Source organism: Motacilla alba, chromosome 6 (assembly GCF_015832195.1).
Source record: "Motacilla alba alba isolate MOTALB_02 chromosome 6, Motacilla_alba_V1.0_pri, whole genome shotgun sequence".
Classification (NCBI taxonomy): domain Eukaryota; kingdom Metazoa; phylum Chordata; class Aves; order Passeriformes; family Motacillidae; genus Motacilla; species Motacilla alba.
Window position 1 is genome coordinate 2,214,833 of NC_052021.1, and position 18,018 is coordinate 2,232,850.

At 60.4% G+C, this 18,018-nt stretch overlaps 2 protein-coding genes across 2 annotated transcripts in view; one reads left to right on the plus strand and one right to left on the minus strand.

Annotated features, from left to right (window-relative positions):
- Positions 1-270: 270 nt before the first annotated feature.
- LOC119702654 (prosaposin-like) lies at positions 271-7,147 on the plus strand. The gene is made up of 15 exons (XM_038141054.1): positions 271-331; positions 3,299-3,423; positions 3,672-3,746; positions 3,834-3,959; positions 4,174-4,368; positions 4,858-5,001; positions 5,247-5,303; positions 5,542-5,550; positions 5,635-5,742; positions 5,943-6,029; positions 6,127-6,310; positions 6,381-6,550; positions 6,629-6,709; positions 6,846-6,953; positions 7,042-7,147. The coding sequence occupies exons 1-15, from the start codon at positions 271-273 to the stop codon at positions 7,075-7,077; spliced, it is 1,566 nt and encodes a 521-aa protein (XP_037996982.1). The 3' UTR covers positions 7,078-7,147.
- An 830-nt stretch (positions 7,148-7,977) lies between these two features.
- The window catches only part of CDH23 (cadherin related 23), a 182,495-nt gene continuing 172,454 nt past the window's right edge, over positions 7,978-18,018 (minus strand). Inside the window, exons 42-62 of the mRNA XM_038140800.1 lie at positions 17,495-17,719; positions 17,242-17,411; positions 16,834-16,971; positions 16,559-16,678; positions 15,963-16,140; positions 15,141-15,352; positions 14,386-14,580; positions 13,971-14,081; positions 13,616-13,745; positions 13,194-13,457; positions 12,907-13,068; positions 12,534-12,790; positions 12,179-12,276; positions 11,973-12,093; positions 11,717-11,796; positions 11,384-11,424; positions 11,014-11,074; positions 10,499-10,628; positions 10,295-10,417; positions 10,007-10,120; positions 7,978-9,069 (exon numbers count right to left, since the gene is read on the minus strand). Of these exons, the coding sequence (XP_037996728.1) occupies positions 8,743-9,069; positions 10,007-10,120; positions 10,295-10,417; positions 10,499-10,628; positions 11,014-11,074; positions 11,384-11,424; positions 11,717-11,796; positions 11,973-12,093; positions 12,179-12,276; positions 12,534-12,790; positions 12,907-13,068; positions 13,194-13,457; positions 13,616-13,745; positions 13,971-14,081; positions 14,386-14,580; positions 15,141-15,352; positions 15,963-16,140; positions 16,559-16,678; positions 16,834-16,971; positions 17,242-17,411; positions 17,495-17,719 (3,257 nt within the window). The 3' untranslated portion in view covers positions 7,978-8,742. The remainder of the gene's footprint in view (positions 9,070-10,006; positions 10,121-10,294; positions 10,418-10,498; positions 10,629-11,013; positions 11,075-11,383; positions 11,425-11,716; positions 11,797-11,972; positions 12,094-12,178; positions 12,277-12,533; positions 12,791-12,906; positions 13,069-13,193; positions 13,458-13,615; positions 13,746-13,970; positions 14,082-14,385; positions 14,581-15,140; positions 15,353-15,962; positions 16,141-16,558; positions 16,679-16,833; positions 16,972-17,241; positions 17,412-17,494; positions 17,720-18,018) is intronic.

An 18,018-nucleotide genomic window follows, 5' to 3' on the forward strand; every position in this document is an offset into this window, starting at 1 on the left:
CTCCCAGTGCGTGCCCACCCTCTGCAGCCAGGTGAGCGCTGAGCAGCAGCTCCTGGGCTGCTTCTGACCTCCTGGGAGTACCTGCCTGGCTCTGGTCCCTCCCTCCCTCCCTCCCTGGTGATGATTTTATAATCAACGCATAAAGTGAGGGGTGTGGTAATTGCCCTGCGTAGGTGTGGATTCTCACTGCTTCTCCCAGCCCATCCAAGATTCCTCAGTCTGGGAGCAGCATAGGAGAGGAACCAGCCACTGAGGACTCTTAGGAACGGCATGGAGAGCAAATGGAGTGGCTTGGTGCTGATCATTTCTGTGTGCCTGGGCTCCTACCAAGGTAAGGCCAGGCCTGGAGGTAGGTAGGATGTGGACAGCCCAGAAAACCCTGCTGAATCCCAAAACTGTTCCCACCTTTGGTGTCTAAGCTCCATAATGTGCTTCCTCTGGTGTTGGAGTTGGGCAGAGGAGAGCTGGGGAGGGTGGCACCACTGTGCTTCCCACCTGGAGGTGAGAGTTGGTACTTTTGCCTTTAGAGGTGATCTCAGGGCAAAAGGGCTTTGTTGCCTCCCTCCTGTGGGATTCAGGCACGGCTGGTGGTGTGCTGGGGCGTGGAAGGAGGGAAGCTGTGATAGAGTGGGGGGCTGCTGTCTCTACTGCGCTTGGTTTTGGGGTCTGGCTGCCGCTGTGTGAGCTGGGGGAAGCCACTTGGTTGTCACAGCAGAGTGACCATGAAGCTGCCCTTTTCCTCAGGGTCCTCGTAGGAGATGCAGGAGGCAGGAAGTTGGCTCTGCTGTGGCTTGCTGAGCCCTGGGAAGGGTGATGGGGTGATGTTCTCTACTCACCTCAGGAGCCCTCCCAGCGCCGGCACTTGGGTGTCTGTGGGCGAATCCTCCTGCAGGCGAGCCTCTGTCCCTCAGTCATCCATCCCTGCCCATCCCCAGGAGCCAAGCTGGGGAAGGCCTGCTTCCACCCCCTGCTCCTTGCTTGGGGGCAGATCGCTGCTTCCTGGGGAAATCTCCCCCGGAATAAGACGAGCTCTGCTGTGGCAAGCAAGCCCCCCATGTTTCAGAGCGAAGGGCCCCCCGTGCACCCCAATCAACCCCCGCTGTGCCCTGCCCAGGTTTTGTGGGTGCACACGCATGACCCGGGCTGGGGAGGGGGAACGTGTCCGGGTGTTCCAGCCGGCAACAGGCAGAGCAGGAAAGTTCACCTGCGCTCGGCACGTCCGGGCCCCGCGGTGCCGCCATCCCCGGGAGCCGGCGGGGCTCGGCCGCACGGCACGGGGGAGCTGCGGCACCGGGGACCCCGCGAGCCTCGGCGAGAAGGCTTTGGGAGCTGGCAAAAGCGTATTTATGGTTCTTGCCGTAACAGGGGCGTGCGCCGGGCCGGGAATTGGGGCGCTGGGGCCCACGCTGCCACCCCCGGGCTTTACGTCACAACCGGCTCGCCAGGCTCTGCCGGCTCGGCCGGGGCGCTCCGGGGCTCCCTGGAATGCCGGCACGGCCCTGCCAGAGCTGGAGCTCGCTGCTGGATCCCCCCCTGAGCAAAGCCCACCCCATCCCCCGGGCCTGGCAGACAGCAATAGGGCAGTTGTGGCTGGCCCGGAACCGCAGCGGCACGGGAGCATCCCTGCCTTGCTCCTTTGCCAAAAATAGCATCATTTAATAACCCTGCTGCCTGCGCGCCTGGCAGCACGAGGTGGCTCCAGCTTTGAGACGTGTAGGACAGCTCACGGGACACCAGTTGCCCCAGTTGCTTGCCCCGTGGCAGTGCTTTCCACCTGGGGAAGCTCCCCCTGCTCTCAGCTGCTGGGTGTTATGATTAGTCCTAATTACTTTCTGGCCCAGAACTTGCTGCCTGACTTTCAGATTGAGCAGGGTGAGGAGTAAGTGCTGAGCTGAGGATCTCTGCGAGCCAGGAAAGTGCGGGACCAAACCAGTGGTGTCTTTTAGGTCCTCCCGACCCTACCACGGGGTCCGGGCTCCAGCACAGCTCCGTGAGAGATGCTGCGGGACCAGCTCAGAAAAAAAGCTGTGGGGTTGTTGTCTCCCGCCTCCTTGGTTTTGGTGCTGCCCCTTAATGCCTCCGCTGACTTGCCATTCCTGTTTGCCCTGATGCTGGGGCCAGGGTTGAAAAACATAAATATATCCCTCTCAGCTGATGCGGCGAGCGCGGCATGGCGCAGCTGGGAAGGTGTGTGGGAAGCCTGGGAAACCGGGGGGACTCGCCCTGCCCCGGGGCCCGCCTGCCCCAGCGCTGCTGGCGGCCCGATGGGGAAATCGGGGCTGAAACAGCACCCGCCACCCGCCAGCGCTGCTGGGGGCAGGCGGGAATGGTGTGGGGCGCTGGGGACCCCTCTCCCCACAACCCCCAGCCCCCGGGACTTTCCAGAGTGGCCCTGGGCACCCCACGCTGCAGTTTCATGGGTGAGCTGGAGGCCTTGCCGAAATCCAGCATGCAGGGAAAGCGGCTTTCGGGGAGAAACCCGATAAGGGCAGCGTCGGGTGGAAGGAACAGTTTCTGCCTCTGGCCGTATTCCTGCCCTGCAAAATCATAGGCAGGGCTGGGGGATAAAAGCTGGATGCGAACGCTTGTGCTTTGCTTGGAAACGCCTCTTGCTTGAAGCTGCTCGGCAGGGTCTGTCTGTCCCTTTGCTCGGGTGCTGCCCCCAAATTCCCGGAGCAGCTCCCGGCCAAGGGCTTGGCTTGTGCCTTCTCGCCGCCTCCTCCGCAGCCGCATCCTGGGTGGGCACAGGCGCAAACAAGCCCTCGCCCCATCCAGAAGGAGTCCTGACACACCAAAGTGACAATTAAAGCGCCGCTCTTGCGCCACGCCGCCGCTGCCGTGCCGGGGATTTACAGCCGGGAGAAAACGCTGTCGTGGGGAGGAAATACAACCAAAAGAACCCCACCAAAAAGTGGGGTTGCTCAATCGTTGCCGGGAGCCGTGGCGTGATGATCTGGCTGCCGTGCGGGGCTGAGCGCCGGCGCCCCGGCTTTGCCCGTTTTGCAAGATTTATTGCTGCTTTTACAAGCAGCCGCCTCCGCAGCGTGTAAGAGGGTGCTGAGAGGCTGAGGATGAGCCCCAAATTCCCTTTGCTTCTGACCCTGTGACAGACATCCCATTGGAAAAGCTGGCAGCCTGGCACAATCGACCTTAAAAAAATCATATATTAATGAAACACCCTCTCCCCCCTCCACGACTTTGGGATTGAGGTGGAATGACAGCAGGAGGGTGAGGAGCATCACTCGCTTGGTGTCTTGGGGTGCCTTGAGGGCTGACAGTGTCCTCTCCCCTCCCACAGCCGGGGCCAGCCCCCTCCACGAGTGTGGCGAGCGGCCGGAGGACTGGTGCCGCGACGCGGCGACCGCGGCCAAGTGCGGGGCGCTGGAGCTCTGCCGGCTCACGGCGTGGGACCGGGCGCTGGGGGTAACCGAGCGGGGAGCAGGGAATGCGGGGGGCTGCGGGGGAGGTGCCCATCCGCCCCAAACACGGAGATGGCAGGAGAATCCCCGCCCGCCCACCCCACATCCCGCACCCGCGTCTGCAGAGCGAATGGCAAAGTCGATGGGTGCCCCGGGGTGTCCACGTGGGGTGGTTTTGGGGTGGAGGGTTGGGGTCTGGGGAGGGTCTGGGTGCCGTGGCAGCATCCCCACGTGTTCCCTGTCTCTCAGCAGAAGGGGATCCCCTGTCACCTGTGCCAGGTGGCAGTCTCTGTGGTGGGCAAGATCCTGCAGGACAACCGCACCGAGGTGGGTCTCAGTGGGAAGGGGAGTGAGGCTGGTGCTCCTCCCCACCAACCCCACTGAGGCCCACCGACCTCTCTCTCTGTCACCCAGGAGAAGCTGAGGCTCTTCTTGGATAAGAGATGCCAGTACCTGCCCTTCCAGGACTGGTCTGTCAAGTGCAAGAGGATGGTGGACACCGGCATCCTCGTCCTTGTCCAGCTGGGCAAGCAAGTGCTGGTAACGCAGGCGAAGCCCCTGGGTTTGGGTTTTCCCACAGTTTGGGGCGTCCTGGGGGCTTGCAGAGCAAAGGATGCTCCTGGAGCCTGGGGCAAACCGTGTCCATGAAGGACAAGATGGAGAGGGAAATGACCCGGGGTGGGGGTGGGTGGGGGGCTGGGTGTGATGGAGGAGCTGCAGCCTCAACCCCCACCCCACCCCTCTGCTCCCCCAGTCGGAACCGAAGGTGGTGTGTGGGACCATCAGGCTGTGCCAGCCCCGGGGCAGACCCACGGGGACCTTGAAGTATCAGCAGCCACCGCCAGCTGCCACAGGCCCCACCCAGGACTTTGCCGACCTCATTGCCCCCTTCATGGCCAACGTGCCCCTCCTGCTCCATCCCCAGGATCTGCCGCACGGCGAGGCCCAGGTACCGTGGCACGGGCAAGGATGGTGCTGGTCGTGGAACCATGGAACGGTTTGGGTGGGAAGGGACCTTGCAGATCACCTCGTTCCAAACCCCTGCCACGGACAGGGAACGTGTCCAGGTCGCTCCAAGCCCCATCCGAGCTGGCCTTGGACGCTTCCAGGAATGGTGCAGCCACAGCTTCTCTGGGCAATCTGTGCCAGCATCCTAATGCTGCTCAGGGGTGAGAATACCCTTAAAAGTGTCACCTACTCAACAACAATTAGAGAAAGCCCCTGAAATTTCTGCCGAGCTGAAATGACTTCTGCTGGCAGTGTTGCCATTTGGGGGGAATATTTCAGGATGCAGGAGGGAAATGAGAGATGCTGGTTAGAGTGCTGCCCCAAACTGCAGCCAGTGTTTAAATCCCAGCCCTGCACGTGCAGGCGGGGGGTGGGGGGACTGGGTTTATTTCGTGGGTACCAACGTGTCCCTGCCCTTGTTATCCTGCAGGAGGTGGAGGAGGTGTGCGGGGACTGCCTGCAGCTGGTGGCGGCCGTGCAGCAGGCGCTGGGGACCAACACTGCCTTCACCTGGGCGCTGGTGGGCCACGCCAAGCGGGTCTGCGACACCCTGACGCCCGACCTGGCCCAGCGGGTGAGGGGCCAGCAGCGAATCGCACAAGGGTTTGGGCTGGGAGGAGCCTTAAGGACAACCTCACTCCGCCATGGGCAGGGACCCTTCCCACTATCCCACTGCTCCAAGCCCTGTCCGATCTGCCCTTGGACGCTTCCAGGGATGGGCTGCCTCCTCCTCCTCCTCGACGGCAGCATCTCCTGCAGATGCCTGCCCGGGGAGGTGCGGGCAGGGTCGGGCCCTGACGCTGTGCCTCCCTCCTGCAGTGCAAGCGCTCCCTGGCCGAGTACACGGACACGGCTGCCCAGCTGCTGCGCTACCTGGTAAGAGGCTGAGGGCTCCCCGGGGGTGCCGGGGGTCTCTGGGTGCCAGCTGGGGGGCCCTGAGGGGCACAGCCAAGGGGCCCCATCAGCAAATGCTCCCTTTGTTTTTGTTAAACTCGCTGCCTAACATTCCTGCAAAATACTAATTAGTTTTTTCCCTCCTCTCTGCCTTGCAACTGCTGCAATTATATTTTGTTTTCATTTTTGTCTTGCCATTTTCTGGCCCCTCCACCGGTAGCAGGCTGAGGTAAGTGAGATCCATGCCCTGATGTGCTGAAATTCCCCTCCCTGGGGCCAAAGCCCACCTGATTTGGGATGTCTCTCTCCCCAGGACCCAACGGAGCTGTGTGGCCAGCTGGGACTCTGTGCCTCCAACTCGGCACTGCCCCTCCACACGCTGCTCACAGAGAGGGTGATGCAGGTCCTGAGCATGCTGGGGGTAAGTGGGGACCCCCTCAGTTCTGCTGTGCTCCTTAAAATCCAAACACTGTAAAGGGGGAGCCTCATTTTGTGTTTTGTTTCCTCAAGCACCTCCACTTATCCCAGGTGGGGAATGCCTTACGTGGGGGATGATGGTGGAACGGGATGAGGGTGGCTCTGGGGGGGCTCGGCATGCATCCCACCCCCTCGTCCCGACAGGACAGGGTGGGGAGCACTCCGCTGTGTGACGTGTGCCAGTTCACCGTGAAGACAGTCGAGAGCCTCCTGGAGAACAACGTGACAGAGGTGAGCCCCGCCGCTGCGGCCTGGCACTGGGGGCGGGCACAGGGGGCCGAGGGGCAGCAAGGAGCCGCGGTTTCCCTGGTCTGCCTTGTGCCGGCAGGAGCAGCTGGTGAATGACATCGAGAAGGTGTGTTACATGCTGCCCCACAGCGTCATCGGGCAGTGCAAGGACTTCGTCAACTCCTACGGCAAGGCCGTGGTGATCATGCTGCTGGAGGCCACCGACCCCGCGGCCGTCTGCGCCATGATGCGCTGCTGCCCCCGCAGCGGCGACGCCCGGCACGGTGAGCTGGCACCCCGAGCCCGGGCAGCGGGGCGTCCCCTCCGCTGGCTGCTGATGGCCGTGTCCTCCAGGGGCTGAATCCCTGGAGCAGCTGGCGGTGGGCGCCGGCGCCTTCTGCAACGTCTGCCAGATCCTCATCACCTACTTCGACAACGAGCTGCTGAAGAACGAGACGCTGGAGGAGCTGGGCGAGGTGCTGGAGAAGGGCTGTGCCATGCTGCCCATGCCGCTCACCAGCAAGGTGAGCTGAGGGGGCACACCCAAGCCAACAAAGCCACCCCCGAGGCCCCCGCCGGGCTCACCCCTCTCTCCCTCCCAGTGCCAGGCGCTGGTGTTGCAGTACGAGCCGGCGGCCGTGCGGCTCTTCGTGCAGATGATGGACCCCACCTTCGTCTGCACTGTAAGTGTCCTCACCCCTGGGGTGGCCCGGGCCGAGATGGGCATCCTTTGTCCAAGCCTGCGGGCTGGGAGAGGGCCAGAGGCTGCTCGTGGAGGTTTTCTTCCTCTCCCTCCCACCCTTTCCCTTTTCAATGCAGAAAATCAGAGCCTGTGACTCAGGCAAGGAGGATCTCCTGGGCTCGGCCCCCTGCGTCTGGGGCCCGCAGTACTGGTGCAAGAACATGGCCACGGCGGTCGAGTGCAATGTAAGTGCCGGCCGTGTCCCCTCCCCGGGCAGGAGGGCGCCGTGCCGGCGGTGCCTGCATGCCAGCGCCATCCCCGTCCCTCCCGCAGGCCGTCGCACACTGCCGGCGCCACGTGTGGAACTAGGAGCCATCTCCCCAGCTGGCTGGACTTGCTCTGCCGTTTGGCTGGGGATCCTGGCTCCCTTCCCTGGGACGTGCCTGCACTCACGGACGGCAATGGCAGGAGCCAACCGGCCTCGCGCGCCGGCGGGGCTGCGGGGAACCCCAGCGGCCTCGGCCGCTTCCTCTTCCACTCCTGGGGCTTGGATTTCCAAATCAGGTTAAGGGACTCGTTGTTATTTTCAGGACTAGGGATTCAGCCTTGACGTCTCTCAGGGTGACTGCAAAATCCCCAAGATCTATTCCCACCTCTATCTCCATCCCCAATCCCTTCTCTGCCTCTCCAGCCCACCCTGAACCACTCGTACGGCCCAGACCCCGCATCGTGGCTCTGTCCCTGTGGGCTGGGCTGGGTTCTGCTGCCCAAACGCTGGCCCCCCCACTGCTGGCTGGCGGCAGCCTCACCTGAACATAAAATGAATGAGTCTGGGTGCCAGGATTTCCTTTGACACCCCCATCCCTGCTGGGGGTCCTGTGCTGACCCAGCCGTGGTGGTGAGGGCAGCGGGGTGCTGGCTCGTCCCTCCCCGCCGTGTCGGGGGGATGCCTGTAGTGCCTGGTCCTGGGCATGCATGGGAGCATCCCACCACAAATAAACTCTTCCCGTGAGCCTGGCTGGTTGTGTCCTTCCTCCTCGTGCTGGGGGCTGCAATGGGAGCGTGGGTAAACCCGGAGAACATTTAATGCTCCCCCCAAAATCCAAGGTGCGGCAACACCCAGGGTGGCATCTTGTGAAGATGATGGATTGAGGGGTGAGCTAAAAGAGGGTCCTCTCTTCCAAAGGGGGTTCGGGCCTGATGGATGTGGGCAGGAAGGACGACAGACAGGTTACCCAAAGCCATAGACAGTGTATTTCTGAGTCCCGTAACAGACCGTGCCCGAAACTCTCCACAAGGTTACGACTGGAAACAAACCCCCGAACAAACAAACCCAAATGCAAGAGAGAAGGGGAAAGAAAAGGGCAACAAAAGACACGCACGAGCACTCGACATCCAGAAGCCCCAGTTAGTCTCTCTCTTTTTCGACATCGCAACAAGTTTTGGTAAAGCCAGCAAAATGGAGGAATGTCTTTGGGTTGTTTTTTTTTTTTTCTTTTTAATTTTTTGGGTCTTTCCTTACTGGAAAGGTGACGTTAATGCCAAAAGGATTCGGTCTCTCCCCACGCCTCCCTGGCCCTCCCTATGCTCGTGGTCGAGGTGTGACAGCTGCTTGTCCCCAGCCTGTGCCCGGGGATGCTGCGGCAGCACATCATCTGCATCCTCGCTGCACCTTCCCCCGCCCCTGCGTCCAGTCTGGACTCATCAGATTCATTTAGCTTTTCTTTTCCCTTTTTTTTTTTTTTTTAGAAAAAAAAAAACTTTTTTTTTTTTACTAAGAAAAATAAAAAAAATTTAATGGTTTCATGGATAAATGACAGGCGAGTAAAAGCATTCCGGTCCTGAGAGCCCTCTGCCGGGGCCAAGCTCTCCAAGGCTGCCGGAGCGATCTGCACCGCGTAGCCTGGACTCCTGCAGGGGAAGAGGGGGCCAAGCACCGGTCTCAGGCTGCCCCCGGCCCCCACCACGGCCCCCCTGCTCTGCGCTTCATGCCCGGCTTGCCTAGAGGAGCAGCAGCAGCGGCAGCGCCGCTCGTCATAACTCGGTGATCTCCAGAGGGCTCTCCATGATCACCTCCCGCATCTTGTGCAGGGGCGTGGACTTGGCCGACTCGGTGCGGGCGTTGTGGTCGCTGTAGCCCCCGCAGTCGGCGGTCAGAGTCTCCAGCGAGCGACCCAGCACCTTCTGGTCGTCCTCGGGCAGGCTGTTGAGGTCGGAGGCCAGCAGCGTGCCCGTGCTGCCGTGCACCACGTGGATGCCGTCGGGACCCTTCAGCTCCACCGGCTGCTTGTGGCGGAAGCGCAGGCTGCCCTGGCTGGGGCTGCGCTCCTCCTCCTCGTCCTCCAGCTCCTTCTGGATCAGCTGCAAGAGAGCCATGGAGGGAGGGGATCACCACGGTGGCCACAGCAGCTCCTGGCTTCCCTGACTCCTGCAATGCCGGAGTCCAGCCAGAGGGAAGGGCCCTCCTCTTCTGAAGCACCCTCAGAGCATGGTGATGAGGATCACCAGGAGATGGCCTCCAGCTGGATCCCTCCCTCCTTGGGCGGGTGCCCCAGCTCAGGCACCGGCTGCCGGGTGCGTGGTGTGTCCTGCAGCTGCCCCCAGAGTGGCCAAGGAGGAGTTTGGACCCAGGCTGGAATTTGGGGTTGTATGAGAGTGGAGGGGCAGGAGGCAGATAGGGAAAGAAGATGAAGGAAGGCTGGATGGGGCTGAAGGGGAATAAGGGCATGGATAGATGGAGGGCAGAAGGGCTGAAAGGCATCTCACATCCCACTGCTGTCCTCTGCTCTCTTTGCTGCTTGCTTTGCACCCCCGTGAAGGGTGGAAGACCACAGGAGGAGTTTCTTCTCCCCAGACCAGCCCTTCTGCACGAACACCCTCCATCCCAGCATTTTTGCCTCAAAACCCTGTATTTTTGAGGCAAAAACCAGAGAAGCATAAGGAAGGGAAGATGATCGCCCACAGCTTTGGCCAGCCTTGGCAGAAATGGGAGCTGGTGGACAGAGCCCAGTCTGCAAAGAGGGGCGTCCTCTCCTGGGGTCAGAAAGACCAAGGGAGAAGGTGCTGCGTGCTGATCAGAGGAAACACAGGGAGTCACTGTGGGGAACCAGCAGCCTGGAAAACCAGTGAAAAAACAGCAGTGGGAACCAGTGGAAAACAGATATCTGGCTTGTTTTGACCAAGCAGAGAGTGAGGGCACCACCGGGTGACAGAGACCACAGCCTGTGGGGCCAGGAAGACACACTGCATCCCAGAGGGCACGGCAAGCACCTCCCCACAGCCATGCACACCCCTCTACCTCCGAGACCGAGGAGCGGTCCCCCTGACTGGCGGTGGCCTTATGCACCATCCGCTGGGCAAAGAGCTTTTTCAGGCGCATGTAATCATCCAGGACCACCTTCAGGAGAGTGCCCTGGGTGCAGGGGGAGAGACTGTGGGTTATCCAGGGGAGGGGTTCAGACCAGAGGGAGGCCGGCCTCATCCCAGCATTTTTTTGGAGTGACACCACCCTCCGGCGCAGTGAACCTGGAAGGCGCAGCTGTGAGAGAAGACTCCTCGGTGCAGGACGCCTGCCCTCAGCGCTCACCTTGATGGGTCCCTCCCGCATGATCTGCCCCAGCTTGGCAATGTTGTCGTACTCCTGGATGGCGGCCCGCAGGTAGCGGTCATCCTCGGGCTTGGCGGCGGAGGGCTCCCTCCCGAAGGTGCCCTGCGGGGGGAGACGGCGGCTCAGGAGCTGCCGGGGGTGGCGGGCGCGGGGGCACGGTGTCCCGGCGGGGCCGTGTCTCACGTGGGTGCGGGCAGGGCTGTTCCACAGGTCGGTGATCTCGCTCAGGTTCTCCGGCAGGTCGTCCTCGTGCTCCGCCTGCGCCGCCAGCTCCATGTTCCTGCAGAAGGGGTCCAGCCACACCGGGTTGGCCCTGCCCGGGGGGAGGAACGGCCATCAGGGCAGGCAGAGAGCGGCGTTATCCCCAAGCCCACCCAGAGCCACGATGCTGAGGTTGCACTGCCTCCGCCTGGCCTGTGCAGGTACGAATTTGGCTGCTCTGGATCCAGATGTGTGTCAAACCCGTTATCTCTGCTTACCCCAAACCTGGCCAGGATTGGCAGAGATGGAGTCACAGGAGAAAGAATAGTATTTTTTAGCTTGGAAAGCTCTCAGAGCGAGCACGTGTCTCCCAGGATCAGTAATGCTCCATGCAGAGCAGAGCGGAGCACAGAGACATCATGTCTCCACCTCCTGGCTCCGAAACACAGGCATCCCTCTCCTGGGAGCAGCCTCCAGCCCCAGGAGGTGGCACTCACCCATCAAAGGAGTACTTGTTGGTGTTTGGCATGTCCATGATGTCCATGAAGCCTCTGTTCCCTGCAAAAGGCAGGGATGAGAGTTACAGGGCAGCGTGTTGGTGGGCTTCGCAGCAAGCCATGGGGTGACACTTCTTTATCAGGGAGGGATAAAGAGCAACCAAAAAGGCAGTGAGAAACACGGTGGGGTGTGGCAGGTAACACAGAGCCCGAAGCTGAGAAAAGCCTTCCACCATCACACCTTGATGGGCAGGATCACCCACCTGGTATTCACCCTGGGATATCCCCCATGTCTCCCTGTGACCCCTGCTCCATGCTCTCCATGCACCCCACCCTCCCATGCAGCTGGGACACCCCAAACACTGCTCACCAGTGGAGCCAGCCACGATGGCTTTCAATTTCCTTTTGTGCCTGCAAAAGAAACACAGCCAGTTGGGGTAGAAATTAAGGAAGATGCTGGAAAGGAGAAGGACACACAGATTTGCAATAACCCTTAATACAGGGTAGGCATTAAATAATAAATATTAAATAAGGCTGGGGAGCTTTGAGGGGAGATGTACCATCAGTATTAAAACCATGCGTTTTGGAGGAAGCTGATGCCCTGCTTTGCCTGCCAGCATTTCCAGGGCCAGGAGAAGCCACGCTGGTCCCCATGGTCTAAGGGGACATTGCAGGGGCTGGGCAGAGCCCAGGAGTTACTCACACTGTCCGGTAGTACCAGTTCATGAGGATGAAGAGCATGGCAGCCAGGAAGAGCAGGACGGCCAGCACGATGATTGCCATCTAGGAGAGACAGAGGCGTGGGGGAAACCTCTGGCACGCAGCCAGCGCCTGCTGGTGGCCACATGCCCCAAGTTATACGGGTGGAACATCTCTCCAGCACCGAGCAGCGCCCATGGGAAGGGACACCACCCGCAGAGGGCTGCGAGCAGCTCCTCCAACCCCAGCTGCACCCTCACCTGCAGAGCCGACAGGTCATCCGGTGCCCGGGCAGTAATGGCAGGCTGCACGTCCAGCACGTTGTAGTTCCTGAAGAGATTCCTCAGCTGCTCCTTGTTCTCGTCTATCATCTGAATAACCCTGGGAAGAGAAGGGTTGCTTGGGCACCTTGACATTAACTGGGGTCCCCAGGGAGCCAGGCTGGGTGGGGGGGCAGGGGACGTACCGCTCCACGTCCAGGATGCGGTTGGTCTCCCTGTTCACCACGTGGATCAGCAGCTCCGTCTGGGCAAAGTTCACCCGGCCTTTCTTGTCAACGTGGAACTGGGGAGAGACAGCAAGGTCTGCAGGGAGGGAGAGGAGTCTCCTCCTGAGCAACCTCGAGGTGTGCTGGTGTGGCAGGAGACCCCCAAGCATCAGTCTGGACCCGCACAGTGCACCCCAACTTGGGGTGTACCCGTCACCTTCAGAGCCCAGGGGTGTTTGTGGTTATCCAGGCAGGACTCCCTCGAAGGAGACCTCCCAAACAGCACGTGGAAGATCATCTACTCCCCAAAGCAAGCTCCAAGGCAGATGGTTACCTGCACGTCGTCCGTGTTGACGATGGCGCCCGTGATGTTGGAGAGCAGGCTGATGAACTCCTCCTCGAACTGCCTGACCTTGTCAGGAATCTCATTGATGATGATTTTGACCCGCTGGTCGTCCCGCAGGATGTAAATCCCCACAATGGCCGTGTCATTGTGGCCCACCAGGTCAGAGGCCATAATGTCCACCACAAAGTAGCCGGGGTTGTAGGCCGTGAAGAGGTCAAAGGTTCGCAGGATGCCATCAAGGGTTCCTGCGGAATGGACGGTGACAAGCCGGGGATCAGTGACCCCAGCCACGGGGACATCTTTGGCCACAGGGATGTCACTGCCCGAGGCCCCATGCTCCTGCAGCAGGCTGGGCACCCACCGATGCTGAAGATGTTGGCCACCTCCTCGGAGTCATTGGAGTGCTGCTTGATGTAGCGGATGCCCAGGATGTTGTACAGGACCAGGCTGTTATTGCCCACGTCGGCGTCCACTGCGAGCACTCTGATCAGCTCTGACCCCACCTTGGCATCGGTGGCGACCCCTTTGAGGGAGAGATGGGAAAGGGACCTGGGGCCAGGCTGCCTCTCGCTGCCCCTTTACCCTGCTGGATTTTCCTGGAAGTATCTCTGGCTCCAGGCGCCCCCCCCAGCCCCTGGCACCTCTTACCCGCCGTGTACTCCGACTTGGTGAACTGGGGGGACTGGTCATTGATGTCGTCCAGGAAGATCCGCACCTCCTGCAGGGTCAGGTCCTCGCTGAGGTCCCAGAACTGGGCCCTTGCTGCCCGCTGGCCCCGGGGAGGAGCCCAGTTCCTCTGGCTGGATGCTTTGACGATGATGGAGTGGTACGGCTCCTTCTCCCGGTCCAGGTCTCGCAAGACCTTCAGCTTCCCTTCTCGGCTCAGCTGGAAGTTGCTCTCCTGGTTCCCAGCTGGGTGCAGAAAGGCATCCCCAGTCAGTCTTCTTTGGGCTCGGCACTTCCAAAGTGCCACCTTGCCCATTGAGCGGGGCAGAGAGGCAGCAAGGAGAGGACAGAAATCCTGGGTGAGGGGAGTGTGGGGGACACAGAGCTGCCATCTCCACGCCCACCTGCTATGAAGTAGTAGACGATGGCGTTGGAGCCCTCATCTGCGTCCACCGCACCGGTGACGTTCCCCACCACGGTGCCTGGCCGTGAGTGCTCGGGGACAGAGAGTGCCTGGTACTGGGGACTATCCCTCTGCCAGAGACCCCAGGGAAAAAAAAAAAACCATCATGAGCACTGGGGCTGCTTTAAACCAAAGTGGACAAATCCCACGGTGCTCCCCACCATGGTGACGCCCAGGTGTGCACGCTCCATCACACATACTCGCTGGCATCCCCATCCCTGCATCCCCTGCATCCCCTGCATCCCCTGCATCCCCTGCATCCCCTGCATCCCACCCCCTTCGCCCTGGTGCCTTACGGGTGGCCTGAGGAAGATGGGTTCGTTGTCATCGATGTCATCGAGCGCTACCTGGAGCGGCTGCATGGTCTCGTAGGGTGGCTGGCCCTGGTCACAGGCCACGATGATCAGCTGGGGAGAGAGGCAAAAGGGCTGTCCTGGGCACAGCCCCACGGGCTGGGAGACATCACTGAGGCAGGGACAGAGAGGACAGATGGATGCTGGAGAATTTTGGGGGGATTTACCAGGGAATTGGGTGCTGGCCCACCAAGATGCAACCCCCCTAAGGTACTTGATAACCACCCACTTCCTGCTAAGGTGTGATACCTCCACAATGGTGTCAGCCGATGCCATCCCCACCACGTCACGTGCATCCCACCAGCCCCATGCTGGACCCACAGCCCCAAGGCCTGCCCCAGGCCCCTGGCTGGCTCACGTTGTACACTGCCTGCTTCTCGCGGTCCAGCCGCATGGCCGTCTGGATCAGCCCGCTGACCGAGTCGATGCTGAAATACTCCCAGTCCTTATTCCCTGCCCCGGTTTTCAGCAGGTTGTAGAGCACCACTCCGTTGAGACCCTCGTCTTTGTCCGTGGCATAGACCTCATAGACGTTGGATCGCAGGGGGATCTCCTGCTTGCACACGCACAGCCCTTCAGCCTTGGCACTGCACGCAAACCCCCTGCTCCCCCTGCCCCTCCAGACCCCCTTGGTCCAAAATCCCTTGGTTTGGAGGACAGCAAGCTCCCATGACACAAAAATCTGACAGAGGGCTGGCAACATGGAGCCATGATTCTCTCAGTCCTGGTGGGTGGGGAATGGCTGAGGCAGTGGCTGGGTGGCTGGGGACTGGCTGAGTCAAGCCTGGCTTCCCAGAAAGGAGAAGCATCTCAAGTGTCAGCATTTCCAGCCCATGTTTACAAACACGGACCGCACGCACTGACTGTTTATTAATTCTGAATGCTGCTGGGGTTTCTGTTCCCCAAATCCGCCCCATCACCCTGCTCGCGTGTATGGAGAGAAGCTGTTTTGGAATGTCTGTCCCCATGACCCAAACCCTCTTGCCACATGCTAAATCAAGGTCTTGCTGCATCCCCAGCGGAGATGGAGCTTGGATTTTGCTGTTATAGGCAGGAGTGCCCCTGAACACACTCCCAACATGCCACGACCCTGCTCCCTCCCAAGGGATTCACCTCCTTGATGTGCAGGATGGTGCCGTTGGGCGGGCGGACGAAGACGGGGCGGTTGTCATTGATGTCGATGACCTCGATGTGGAGCATGGTGGTCCCCCAGAGAGGGGGGTGCCCCTTGTCTGTGGCCACCACAGTCAGGTTGAACCTCTCGTAGGACTGCAGGCGCCGCCGGGATGTGACAAGCCCGGAGTCTTTATTGATCTTGAAAGCCTCTGGGGACAGAGAAAAGCCCCACATCTCCGGCTCAGGACGTTGCACCAGATAAATTGTGACTAGAAATGAGTATAACCAGCTGAAGTGCACCCACCACAGCAGGCCAGGGGTGCGGGTATTCTCAGGGCTTTCAGAGCATGCCACATCCTTGTCTCTGGGACCTACTCCCTGGTCATCCCTGTCTGTGCTTCACTGCTGCCCTGGCTGGAACAGTGGAGCCTGATTTCTGCAATTTCTCAGTGTGCAGAGATCCTGGATTTCAGACACTATCACTATCCACCCTCACCTCTCTGCCCTTCACAGCCTTCACCTAAAGCAGGCAGGCAGTCTGCTCCAAGACACACTGGGTGTAACAGAAACTCCTGCCGGGGTGGGGAAGACAAGAGCATAATCCAAGGCTGGGGTGCAGGATGAAGGCAGGCAAAGCCCTAACATCCCACACCATGAGGAACTGGAAACTGCAGAGAAATGGAGAAAGCTCTCGCTTTCAGTATCGCTCCCAGGAGTCCAAACCAGCCACAGGAGATGGGGTGTAGGCTTGGTGCCTGTGACTCCTTCCTCCTCACAACCCTCCTCCCTGGGGAAGAGCCCCCTGCCCCCAGCACCTACCCGCTCCAGGACCCTCGATGCTGTAGGTCACCACGCCGTTGTCCCCTTCGTCCAGGTCGGTGGCACTCATGGTGATCACCGACGTCCCCGCTGGCTCATTCTCGTAGACGCTGGTGCTGAACTGGCTCTTGCTGAACTGGGGCCTGACGTCGTTGATGTCCAGCACTGTGATCAGCACCTTTGGCAAAGCACAGCCAGCTGGGTGATGTGAGGCTGGGGAAGGCTGGGCAGCCCCTGGGGCCATACCCCTGCTGTGACCTGCAGCTCTGCTGCTGGAGAGAGGTGCCCTTCCTGCTATTTGTTTAACTCCACCAGCTGAATTCCTGCTCCCAACAATGGAGGCTGCCGGGGCTGGGGCACCCATTCATGCCACAGCACTTGCAGACAATAGTGTCACCCTCCCCTGCCCCTCCTGCCGACGTGCTGTCCCTGCAGCACAAAGTGCCCTGCACCATCCACCCCGCAGCTCCTGGCGTCGCCCACTCTTCCTTCTGCCTAATTCCCCCAGTCCAACCACCGGGGAGGAAAGGTGGAGCTTTGACACCTTCTTGCTGGTGACCAGCACCCAAGGGGTGACGGGAGGAGGAGAGCCCTACCTGCACAGAGTTCTCCCGACGGTTACTGGAGACATCCCCAGGGTTGTCCCTGGCCACGGCTGTCAGTGTGTAGTGATCCTTCTTTTCCCGGTCCAGGGCTGACAGGATGTAGATGTCACCCTGCAGCACACAGAGACCTTCAGGTGGACCTCGTCTGGCAGAGCTGGTACTCAAGAAGGGGCAGAAGGTGAGGTGTGGGAGCAAGGCACAAGCTGGGACCATTTCAGCCTCCCCTCCCTTTTCCTGCACTGTTCCAGCCTCAGTTGGCTCCTTACCGTGTTGGGATTTATCCCAAACTTGCCCTCTCCATCGCCCAGGCTGTACTGGATGAGAGCGAACTGCCCGGAATCTGCATCGGTGGCCGTGACGCTCAGGATGACCGTACCCAGCGGCACGTCCTCAAAGACAGCTTTCTGCAACAGAGGCAGCAGGCAGGACTGGCTCAGCCCGTGCTGTCTCAGTGGGCAGTAACCGAGGGCACAGCTGGCACCCAGCTCTGGGCACAGCCAGACTCCCAACGAGGTGCTGGCACAAAGCGCGTGACAGGGTTGGCCGTCTTCTCCAAATGGCTCAAGCACAGGCCAAGGGAAGAGAAGGTGTCCCTGGAGAGCCCCCAGCTCTGTGCCTGTCCTCACCAGGCAGGCAGGGCCCAGCCCCACGCACAGTTTGACAGGGGTGCTCACCTGGTAGGATGGTTGGCTGAAAACAGGGTTGTTGTCATTGATGTCCACGATCTGGAGGTACACGGGGATCTCAGCGGATCTGCGGGGAGAGCCGTTGTCGGAGGCGCGGACGGTGAAGTTCAGCCACTGCACCTCCTCATAGTCCACTGTCCTGTTGGCCACAACCTTCCCTAGAGGATGGCAGACCCTGAAATGAGAAGCCTGACCCAGGTCACCGACCTGCCCCGGAGTCCCACCTCCCCAGACCACCAACCTGCCGAATGGTCCTCCAGACAGGCGTAACCTTCCGGAGAGAGGTTCAGCAGCTCGTAGGTGATCTGCCCATTGGCACCTTTGTCTGGGTCCACTGCTGAGATGGAGATGAGCGTGGTGCCCTGCGTGGCTCCCTCCAGGATCCGCTCAGTGAAGTAGGTGACCCCGAAGGGGCGGAAGCGGGGTGTGTTGTCATTGACGTCCAAGACGTTGACTGTCAGCTTGGCTGTGGCCATGGTGGAGACCACAGGGGGAGAGAAGAGAAGAACAAGTGAGAAAGAGAAGTAAAGGAAGGTTGGGAAGAAGTAGGGTCGTAAAGCCACAAGGTTGAAAGTCCAGAAGAGCCAGCAGGTGCTGGTTCATCAAGAAAAATTGCAGTATGCCCCAAAGCCACTATGCCCTGAGCATGCTATGGGTGTCCCTATGCTGCAGTGGGACACCGGCTCCTGACCTTTGTGTGTCTTCTCACACATGAGCCTGAATTTACCCATCGTGAGGCGGCAAGATATGGTAGGGATGGTAATG

Coding starts and splice junctions, on each gene's coding strand:
- LOC119702654 (XM_038141054.1), top strand. CDS start 271: ATGGAGAGCAAATGGAGTGGCTTGGTGCTGATCATTTCTGTGTGCCTG. Junction 6,551..6,628: donor CCATGCCGCTCACCAGCAAG/GTGAGCTGAGGG, acceptor TCTCCCTCCCAG/TGCCAGGCGCTGGTGTTGCA. Junction 6,954..7,041: donor CCACGGCGGTCGAGTGCAAT/GTAAGTGCCGGC, acceptor TCCCTCCCGCAG/GCCGTCGCACACTGCCGGCG.